Source organism: Phalaenopsis equestris, unplaced genomic scaffold (genome assembly GCF_001263595.1).
Source record: "Phalaenopsis equestris unplaced genomic scaffold, ASM126359v1 Scaffold000755, whole genome shotgun sequence".
NCBI classification, from domain to species: Eukaryota; Viridiplantae; Streptophyta; class Magnoliopsida; order Asparagales; family Orchidaceae; genus Phalaenopsis; species Phalaenopsis equestris.
Window position 1 is genome coordinate 132,309 of NW_018165195.1, and position 11,875 is coordinate 144,183.

The window sequence follows — 11,875 nt, forward strand, 5'->3', positions numbered from 1 at the left end:
AAGTCCTAACGTTTTAGGATTCTGAGGTTACTGTGCGATACGATGTAAATCCTCCTATCTTTTTAGGCTATTTGCACAGTCCGATATTGTGTAAACATAAGTACTAAATCTTAAATAATTTGCAGGATTGAAATATCAAATAAACATCATTTCAAAGATATAAAGCTGAACAATAGGATAGTTGGGACATCTCTGGGGTTTCTCCTAGATCTGTGATGTCCCCTACTTTTCTTCCCTTTGGATTCCTTAAATAATTGTTCCTATTTTGAATCTTTCCCATTTGATTTTCCCATGTCCAATCGTGAAAACCTAAACTTTGAAATCTTGAAAGCAAAATCACCTGATCTTAATCGAGAGTTTTCTTAAGTGATTTCGATCATTTAAGATGTGATTAACTATAGGGGTTTGCCTCTATAGGGAACCAGGAACCCAGATAAAATAAACACTATCTAATTTTTATGTTAGATAGAGGAACTTGTTGGTCTTTTTATAAAATATTTCGCAAATCAAAACGGATGTCACAAATTGTTTAGTCTAGATGATTAAATCCCTATTACAAGTAATATATTTATTCTTCGGGATAAGTGTATTGCTTGTAGTATTGTAGTAAATCATCTAAACTATTTGAAAATGTGAGATTCGTTTGGTCTCACTTATTTTAAAAATTAAAAACGTTACTTCTTTAAAAAAGTTATATTTATATTTAAATTATTTTCAAAATCCTAAGATCATCACCTTTTCAAACTACGAAAGTGAAGTTGAACAATAAAACGGCCGACAGAATCACAGTATTTGCAAACTTGGGAAGGAAAAGACGTATGATGTATTTGACAAACTGAGCGACTTCACATTGAAAAGATGACATTTCTATTTTGAAATAAATCGAAAAACAAAAATTCCAAATATTGGAAACTATGATAACTCAATCTATAATGGCATAACATAATATCATTTTCTTTAGAAACAAAATTATAATTTAAACAAGTATTTTGACATTGTCTATTCGCATTATGTCCATCGTCAAAATAATAGAGTTTATCCTTTTCTTTAACACTACAAATCATCCTTCCATTGATCAATTAATGAAATTCACAACAAAAATAGTTGAAATTAACTTAACACTGATAATCAAAAGTAATTTTTTTATAATGAACAATAGATGCCAAGATAAACTGAAAACATGGAGCACATCACGAAGAGTTAACGAGGCGAGTTTGACAGTTCTTATCCCAGCAATTATCAAGAGGGAACCATCACACAATTTTGACTCTTTTATTACCTGGACAAAGTATATAAAATGAGAATAATTTAGAATAACTAATCATATGATCGGTTGTATCAGAATCAATTCCTCAAGTGAATAAAATGGGGGTTAACACTTAATAATAAAGTGGCTAAAGAGTTACCCTTCTATAGAGAAGAGCAAGACAAAGTTGATAACAATTTTGGAGATTTAAATAATTTGTGCAGCTCTAATTGTTACTTGATAAAAGATATTGTATCCAAGTTGATAGAAGGCTCTTAAGTTTCATCAGCAGTGGTTTGATAAGTTCGGCCTTCACGTTTAGATTTTAATTTCCAATTTGCAGGTTTATCAAGAAGCTTCCAATATGTCTCCTTCATATACCATGATTTTTTCAATATTTGCACCACCATGGGTAGGGCGAGTTAGTTTTGTAATAGTCGAAACGAATAGAAACGGAAGAATTTCTTTGAGAGTCAATCATCGCCGACTTGTACGACATCATTAAAGGGTAGGAGGACAACACTGAAAAATCTGAGCCAATTTCGACCACGAGTTCTTTCGGCTCATTAAGCTAAGTATGTCACAACCCAACCTGGGGCTTGGAATTAATTAATGCGGTAACAGAAATCATTTAACATGGTAAACAAATGAAAGTCCTACTAATCAAATTAAGTTAAAATAGTATATTTAAATTTATCTCATTATTCTATAAATATTTTTCATTCTATCGTTAATCTTTTAATCAATTAAATTAACGTAAAAAATTAATTTTAAAATAACAGTAAGCTAAATAAATCAGTGAATACTCATATTCCTAAACGATAGCAATATAAGAGAAATGAAAAACAATATGAATGTCAGTTAAACATTTAATATAAATCAATAAAAAATATTTGGATATCTTAAGAATATGTTATTCAATGAACCTTGCAAATCAATAAAATATTTGTATCATTCTATATATATATAACCTGTACAGAAGCACCAACTAAAAATTATACCACTTAAGATGCTTCAATATTAATATTTTTTTCACTTATGTGCACGAGCCGTTTATTTTTCTCCCATTAATACCATAAAGGGGTGACTTCATCACTCAATCATACTCATACAAACATAAAATAAAAATATCATTTTCTAATAATAAATATTTCATTCACCTATACATTATAGTCAAAATAATTATAAGCCATTCAATATTTAAGATAATTTAAATGATATTGTGCACAAATATCATTCCTACAATATCAATAAAGATTTATTGAAATTTAAAATCCCGAGTTTACAGTAATTTCAATATAACTAATAATAGTACTATTACATGTGTTTGATGTAGAAGTAAAATATTACCATACTATAAGAACATGAATACTCACATCAATGTTGATGAATCTACTATTTGATTTGCCTTAACATCGGCTCTTTTAAAATTAGAAGCCTAAAATAAATATAGATAATCATATTACAAAACTTTAATTAATTATAATTTTAATTAACTATTAAATTTACATTATTTTTCATTACTTTATGAAATCCTATATATATATATATATGTATATGTATATATATATATGTATATGTATATATGTATATGTATATGTATATGTATATGTATATATGTATATATGTTTGTATGTATGATATTAAAAATATTAATCAAAATTTTGTATGTTTGTATATGTATATATGTTTGTACATATATACATATACATATACATATACATATACACATATACATATATATATATATATATATACATATACATATACATATATACATACATATATACATCTACATATACATATACATAAACATATATATATATATACATATACATATATATATAGAATTGAGTGACAAGACTTCAATTCCGGCGACCGAAAGCTTCCAACGAGCAACTCCACAACCAAAAATAATGCTGACATCTTATGGCGACTCCGATGGGGACAAGCTTCTCTCTCCATATTAATCAGGAAATATTATCCTCATACATCGGATGAAAGCTCATATTTATGACCGTACAAATTAAATTTACTAATTTATATGAATAAACTCTAATTCACCTTTAAGTGCTCGGTTGGCTTCTCCTGCGATTGGCTCCTACTCAATTCATCGCTCAGCACATGATGACTCAAGTGCGAGAAAAATCTCGTGCTCGATATACTTATTAATTTGAGTTAACATAATTTTTTTATTATTAAAATTTTATTATAATTACCTTATTGGCTCTGTCATCAAGACTATTTTAATTAATCGTAAACCCTGTGCTCTTATTGCGACATAGCCCGGGGCTTCAAAATAACCAAGAAAGATACGGACGATTGGATGAGAATTAATTTTTCTGCATTCATTTGTCATTTAACAAATGAAAGAGTCACTAACCAAATTAAATTAAAGCAGTTTATTTAAATTTACCTCATCACTGGCTGTTCAAATTTTCTATAAATATTCTTCTTTCTATCGCTCATTTTCCAATCAACTAAATTAACTCGAACAATTAATATAAAATAACAGTGAGCTAAACAAACCACTGAATACTCATAATTCTAAACTACAATAATACAATGAAAAGAAAAACAATAAGCATGTTAGTTAAGTATTTTAATAAATCAATAAAAAATATTTGGATATCTTAAGTATAAAGTGTTATTGAAAGAGTCTTGCAATATTAATAAAATATTTATATCATTTCATATATGTACAACTGTCACAGGAGCACCGTCTAAAAATTGTATCACTTAAGATAAATTAATATTAATATATTTTTTTCCATTTACGTACATGAGTACCATAGCGTTCTCACACTAATACCATAAATGAGTGACACTACTATAGTCAATTATGCACATACAAATATATAATAAAAATATCTTTATAACAATAAATATTTCATTCTCATTTGCATGATATTCAATATGCTTATAAATTATTCAATATTTATGATTATTTAAATAACTATGTGCACAAATATCATTCCTACAATATGAAAAAAATTCACTAGAATTCAAAATTTCATGTTTATAGTAATTTTAATATAATTAATGATAATACTAGTAAATGCATTTAATCTGAAAGAAACAAAATATTACTATAGTATAAAAACATAAGTACTTGACTCGATGTTGATTAATTTGTTATTCAATTTGTTTTGACGTCGACTCTTCTAAAATTGAAAGTCTAAAATAAATATGTATATTCATATTACAAAACTTTAACTATAATTTTATATAGTTATTAAATTTACATTATTTTTCATTATTTTACCTTATGAAATCCTATATATATATATATATGTATATGTATATATATATATGTATATGTTATATAGCATTAAATATTTTAATTAAAATTATAAAAACTAACCTTTATAAACCATACACATTAAATTTATTAATTTATATGAAAAAACTCTAATTCACCTTTATGTATTCGGTCAGCTTCTCCTGTGATCGGCTCCTACTCAATTCACTGCTTAGCACGCGATGACTCAACCACGAGAAAAATCCCGCGCTCTATTCCAACTTCTCTGATCGACTCCTGCTACTCTGGTCTACGTTGCCTCTTCCTCCTACATCGAGTGCACAAACCCAACCCTTCTCCTCTTCCTTCGTCTCTGCTTTCTAACCATGCACTCGAGAGCACTCGCCTCTCTTTCTTCTTTTGATTGGTCAGAGCATAGGCTCTCCTCCTTCAGCACCGAAGTCTTGAGCCACACCTTCCTCCTTCGTCTATATCAATCGACTCTCCCTATAAGTCGTTAGGGTTGGCTACAACCTCTCATTCTCCCTCTGTCTCGCATCGTATTATAGGGCGAACTGACCTCCTTAGCTTCCCAACTCTCTCCTTTCATCTCTCCCCTCTTCGGTTTCCCAACCTTCTCGCTTCATCTCCCCATCCCTGTTCGACACTTCAATTCCTCTCCCGAGTAAATTGGAACTAGACGTTATAAAATAGAGGAAAAGTTGGCGGCTCCAGCGAAGAAGATGAAAGGGTTGAAACATATTGAGTATTTGATCAGCTTACTTCTGATTCAGTTTGATTCTCTGATTCACGATTCTCTAGAAAGAAAGAAAACCTTCTCTGAATTGACTAGAGGAGAAATGGAAAGAAAAATAAGTCCTACAAACTCCAATGGCGTCGAAGACTGAGAAAAATCTAGCGAAGGAGCCCGTCGCCGAAAAACAAAAAAAAGAAAACAAAAAAGAAATAGAAGAAAGCAAAGGCGGCGCAGAAGGCCCCTGCTGGAAAGAAACCTCGTGCTGAGAAGCAGCTTTTGTCAGCAAAAGAGGGCAGCAAGAAGAACTTTGGGTCTTGAAATGTCGCGATCTAGTCGTTTCCTTCCCATTTGGCTCTAAATGTGCTTGTCTAAATGTCGTGATACAGTCATTGCCTTCCCAAGTGGTTCTAATTGCAACAATATCGCAAAGGTCTTTGAATGTCGTGATCCAATAATTGCCTTCCCAGCGAGCTTTAATCATGATTGTATCGCAAGGGGTCTCAGAACAGTGCAATCAAGTCATTGCCTTCCCAACCTTTCCAGCTAGCTATAATTGAGGCTGTCACAAGCATTCAGTCACGAAGACGATGGTATTGGGAAAACCAAGGAGGGGCAAGAGTCTGAGCAATATAACCAGTGAATGAACTTGACGGAAGTAGGTCGCCGCTTTGAAGGCTAAGATGGGCTCTGATATCATGTAGTTTTTAGGAGGGGAAAAATAATTATGCCTCTTCAATTTCCTAAAACTCGGCTACAAGTTAAATAGTGGGGGAAAGACGTCACATTAGGAAAGCCACAAATCCTCATGCTAGAAAAAGAAGATATCAAAAGGGAAAATTCCTAAAGTTCCAACAAGAAGCACAGAAATGAAAAAGGTATCAGAAAATTAGCAAACCTGACTTGTCCATCCATCAAATGACCCAGCCAAAAGAACTTCAGAGGCAGAGTTAGGCCAAATTATGCAAACAGAGCTCAAATTACGTAGGGACCATTCAGCAGCAGCCAGTCTCTTTTGTTTCTCTTCAATAACTTTTTGAGATTCACTGTAGAGAAAATTCAAAGAAATTTAAATAAAATAAATAACAATGATATCTACAATAGCAATGATATGGCCGAAACTTCATACATGACCTCAATTGCTATCTTGCCTTCCATAACAGCCAGTTTAGCTCTTGTTGAACGTAATATATCTCTGGCATTCTTTATTTCATTCTGCTGGAATTCCAATGCATCGGAAAGATTATGCAGCCGCATGAGTAAGCTTTCTTGGTCTTGATCCTGTGGGAGAAGGGGGAAGAAAGTATAAAAGAAGCTTCATGGGAGTTCCTTGGTTAAAATTTGTTGGAATCTTTTGTGCGAACATCCATTTCCATGGTGTTCATATTCCACATCATGGCGCTAATTAAATGAATAAAAAACTACACGTCTACATCATTTCAATACTTCATGTCCACTGGCATGCAAACGAAGACCATATATTGAGAACAATAGATTTAGCTTCAAAAACCGCCAAACATGTGGTTGAGTGGTAACTGATAATGCCTTCGGTCATTAGAAGAGAGGCCCACGAGTTGAATTCTTAAAAAGGATTTAGCTACATAAACGGTCTCCAAATCCAACTACGGAGTTTCCATTAAAAAAATGAATATAGAGCAATAAAGTTTTTTCTTGAAAATGTAATTATGGTGAGCCACAAATTGGTAAACATCTAACTCAAAAAAGAAAAAGAAACCTAAGTTTCAGGTACTCAAATAAAATTTTGGAAATCTTCTTAAATGAATAACATCAAACTTCACGAAGTTTACATGACTGTTCAAATGTATTGCGTAAACTGCTTGGCGTATTGAAAAAAAACAATCTACTTAGGTTGAACTAATTCGAATTGTTTTTCAAACTAAGCCAATATTAGCCATGCCTAGAATTTACATTAAGTTAAAGTCCTTGTTTGAATCAAGCTATTGCTCCTCTTTAGAATTTAATTCTGATCCTTAATTCATTCCAAAGTTAACCCCTAACTTAGCTAGATATCATACCTATAACCCATAGCCTGAGCTTTAAAAACCAAAACCCTAGAATGACCACAAGACTCGTGTAGATTTAACAAAGACCGCAAGAGGAGACACAAGATTAGTTAAATTATGATTTCAAATCCTCCCTCTTGAATAGGTTTAATCAATATTGACCCTAGCTTTAGACCTAACCTTGGCTTAACCCCAACTGGACCCAATTGACAGTTAGTGGCCTAAACATCCAATTATCCTTCTCAGAAGTTTAGCTGCAAAAATGTTAATTGTAGCTGAACATTGGATCCCTGGATTTGAATTATGAACCTCATACTGACAGATGGTAAACTTAGAAACCAAATCCCCTAAATATCAAGACCCAATTGGTGATTTTGAACCAACTGATCCTATGTATAGGCCAAACCTCTTTCATAGGATTCTTATTATAAAATAATAGATGAACAAGATCGAATTGATTAATGAATCAAGCTAAGACCCAACCCGTAGAATTGATAAAATTAAGCTTGTCCAATGCTCCAAATAAGCCTTAATAGTTAAAAAAAGCATAATTGAGCCATATAGATCTTTTGATCAGCCCAAACAGACCCTGCAACTCAATTACGCTTAAATGAAATTATTTGATGTTATGGAACCTAGACCCTCGAATTGGGCAAATTAATTGAACCAAGGCCTTAAATCAATTTCAATAGGTCAACCATTGATGAACTAGGCCCAATTGGTCCTCGATTTGGCCTTTTGGTTCGTATTGATGCATTTGAACCTCTTAGAACATTTCGATCAATTTGAACTAACTGAACCGAGCCAACCTTTGAAACCCATTTCAAATCACTAACCATGGTTGACAAGATTAAAAATGACTCTTGATTGCACCAACTTCGGCTAAGCAATTCCGTTAACCATTTAGGCTAAAACTGATCAAATTGACCCTTTACTAAGCTTTTCATTTGAAGTGAACAAATGTAATTGGCCCAATTGCTCCATTTTAGGACAGTGAAATCCACTTGAACCAACTTAATCCAATTGGTCCCTTAAAAAACCCAATTAGCCAAATTAAGAACAAAACCACAATTTGATCAAAGTGATCAAACCAAACTGCTTGAAGGAGTGGGCCAAACCCTAATGGAATCAAATTGAGGTGAATTCATAATTGGCTATTTTGGTTTAATTAAAAGGTCATTTGGGTTGTTGAAAAAGGAATGTAGTGTAAAAGGAATTCAATGTAATTGAAATATAGTACATTTCAAATACTATTAAAATTGCCTAGCTTGGTATAAAGTAAATGTAGAAGTTTACATTTTTGTGTTTGGTTTGAAGAAAAAAATCAATGTACGATGTGCTCAACTATGACAGTGTTGTTAATCAGGTGTGACAAGCAGCTGGCAATAATGGTGGCAATTGGGGCGAGCAGTGACGGGCAACAGTACTAGCAACAGTAACGTTGATCAACAAAGGTGGTCGACAACAGTCGTAGCAACCAATAATAGGTGTCAACTAGCAGACAACAACCACTAACAACTAGCGACTATTTTGGCGACATGTTGTATTTTATAATGTCTTTGAAAATTGGCTAAATCTAACAAATTTGGAATACATCAATTTTGAATTTATTATGAATTTCAAATACACCAAAATTTTTCGCTGCAATCTTTTTTCATTCAATAAACTGTCAAAATTTTATAAAACCCCTATATTTATTTTACTTTATACCAAAATTGTGGTGAACCAAATAACCCTCAAGTCAGTTTGACCAAATTAGCTCAAATGACCCAACCAACCTTTCAATCTAATGTCATCGAGTCAGCCATATGCCAATTTACCCTTTGCTTCTCTCACGACACAATCTGGAGCTTTGAATTAACTAGGAGGGAACAAACATTCGGACGGTGGAATTAGGTTTTTTTACATTTCTTATTCTACACTAACAGCTAATATTCAAAAATTGATTAAAAGAGGCACTAAATAGAATATTTTAAGTAACAAATAAAAATTACATTTTCGGTTGTTCTCGCATATTGGACACATTAGCTCCTCCAATATTCATTGTAACTAAAAGCTTGAACCTCAAAAAAATACTAGAACAACATAATGCACTATATAGGATAAACTAGAACTAAACATGCTTTTAAACTATAGTAATCCAAGGAATAGAAAACAATATGCATGCTGGTCTTTTATAGTTCACTATAGAATATCTTATAATAATCTAATGTACGTGCCCATGACATTTATCAATAGAAATAACTTAAACTTCAATATGCATTGATTTTAATTGTATTCTTTTAAAATTTAATATTGAACTATACTTTTATTTCATGTTATTAGCAATTCATATTTGTTTTAGGAGCATCTCAAAACACAACCTAACACATTCATGACTGATATTATTATGTCGGTACAACGATTGTTGATCTAATTTACACGATTGTTTAAAGTGGAAAAGTGGCCCGCCCCTCACTGATATTCTTTTGTCAGCACAGTGATTAGCAATCTAAACATCACAATTATCTGAGATGGTGGGATATATCTACTTCTCGATGACATCGTCTTCCTCGCTCGGCTCTGCTAGGGTTTTGCCTGATGGCGAACCCTAGAAACAGTTACAGTTGTTTCCTCTCGCGTCGCGCTCATTTCCGTTCGTCTCCCCCGATGCTCCCTCGCTCTGAGACGAGGCTCATATTCCGTCTTCCGGTCTAGCGAGCTTTCCTGGCTCGGGATTTCCAGGTTCTGCGGCCCGTCCGATCGCGTGTTCTGCGACTCTGTCTCGCGGGTACCGCTCGAGATTTTTGCATCCTCTGTGCTCGTCCCGCCTCACAGCTTCTATTTCGACGTCGGTTTTCACTCGCCTGCTTTCTTCTCTAAACTCTGAAAGTCACACCTTTCTTTGAGGATGGCTTAGAACAAATCGTATGCAGTTGCCCTCACCGGTGTCCACGCCTCAAGCACACCAAAACCGTCATCTTTCACTCTGTCGTTTGAGTGGGCGGAGGACATCAACAAACCTGGTATGAAGAATAGGAAGTCTGTCATTTTTTTTACTGAAGCTGAAGGTATTCAACTTGTTTCCTCCTGTCGTCTGAATTTGGTTGGGAAATTTCTATATGGTCATCCCAAAATGGAGCTCATTCGCAAAGAATTTGAACTTATGCACCTTGTTGGAGAATGAAAAATTGGACTATTAGATGAGAGACACATTCTTATTCAAATTAGTAAAGAAAAAGATTACATGCGTTTATTTGTTAAAAGGATAATATGGATTGATAACAAAGTAATGAAGATTCTGAAATGGTCTGTGGATTTTGACCCACAGACAGAATCACCAATCATTTCGATTTGGATTCGTCTCTCTGGTCTGAAATTTCATTATTTTTCTCAAAAAGTATTATACTCTATTGTCTCAATTTATGGGAAGTCACTCAAGACGAACATTCATACTTTTAATCCGTCTCGTCCTTCTGAAGTCAGAGTACTTGTTGAAAGAGACATCACTTCACCCGCTTCTGAGAAAATATGGGCACACAACACCATGGATATTGGCAGATGTAGAGATTAAACTTTTTTCGTCCTATTGTTCGAACTGTCGTATGTTCGGACACTCCAGTTCTCAATGTCACCATCTGCACCCCCAACTCAGACCAAAAAAGCAAACTGCTCCGCTAGAGTTTGTGATTTCACCTCCTCCTCATCAGCTCCCAGTTTTTGACACTATTGATCATCAGAAGGATATCCCAGATGACGTCACTATCATGCAGGCAATATGACAACTATTTAGTCCCCAGTTATAGCTCCCTCGTCTTTGGAACCTCCTATCGTGGGGAAGAGCGAGTTTCTTCAGACCCCGCCTGCCCTAGAACCTATCACTGATAATTCAGGTGGAAATACTTCTACTGTTTCACTGTCACCTCATCAGGTCTAGAAAGATGTTAATATTACTCAAGTTTATGGGGATCAAAACGTGCAACGACCTACACATGTCTGACCACCTATGGAATCTATTGATCAGTAAGTCAATCATCGAATGAGGAATGACAGGTCTACACATCCAGGAGAAAAAAAAAAGAATGAAGATCTACTTAAGCTCAGGAATCTGATGGATTATGCTTTGGTTACTACGGGCAATAGTACTCACCTTACTAATTTGTTAGTCGGCTCACTTCCGAGAACTAGAAGCAGGATGACTAAAGCGGGACAACCCTAGCACTTTTTGTGCCCTTTTGTGGTTTTTTGGTTTTTACATTTATGTATTTTTGTTTTATCTGGGTTTTGTGTGTCTTATATTGTATGAGTTGGGTTTGCTTTTAGGCTCTCTCACACAACATTTTTGTATTAATACATTTGCCCTCGGGCTTTTTAAATATATATACGGTCATACGCAGGGATCAAACCCATACTTATACCAAAGGCCGCAAAAAATGAGTCGGGCGAAAGCACATACATAAATTTATATATATATATATATATTACTTCATTCTTCATATCATACATTTTTTATTTATGAAATACTTTACCTTTAGCTACTGATAAATAAATGCAATCTTACTAAATATATTTCATGAAATAAATTGATATATGCAGCTATACTAGAATCTACATGACATCTAATAATATAT

At 33.6% G+C, this 11,875-nt stretch overlaps 1 protein-coding gene across 1 annotated transcript in view; it reads right to left on the reverse strand.

Moving 5' to 3' along the window:
• The window catches only part of LOC110030725, a 61,674-nt gene that overhangs the window by 16,271 nt on the left and 33,528 nt on the right, over nt 1-11,875 (reverse strand). Inside the window, exons 5-6 of the mRNA XM_020733610.1 lie at nt 6,371-6,522; nt 6,140-6,287 (exon numbers count right to left, since the gene is read on the reverse strand). Of these exons, the coding sequence (XP_020589269.1) occupies nt 6,140-6,287; nt 6,371-6,522 (300 nt within the window). The remainder of the gene's footprint in view (nt 1-6,139; nt 6,288-6,370; nt 6,523-11,875) is intronic.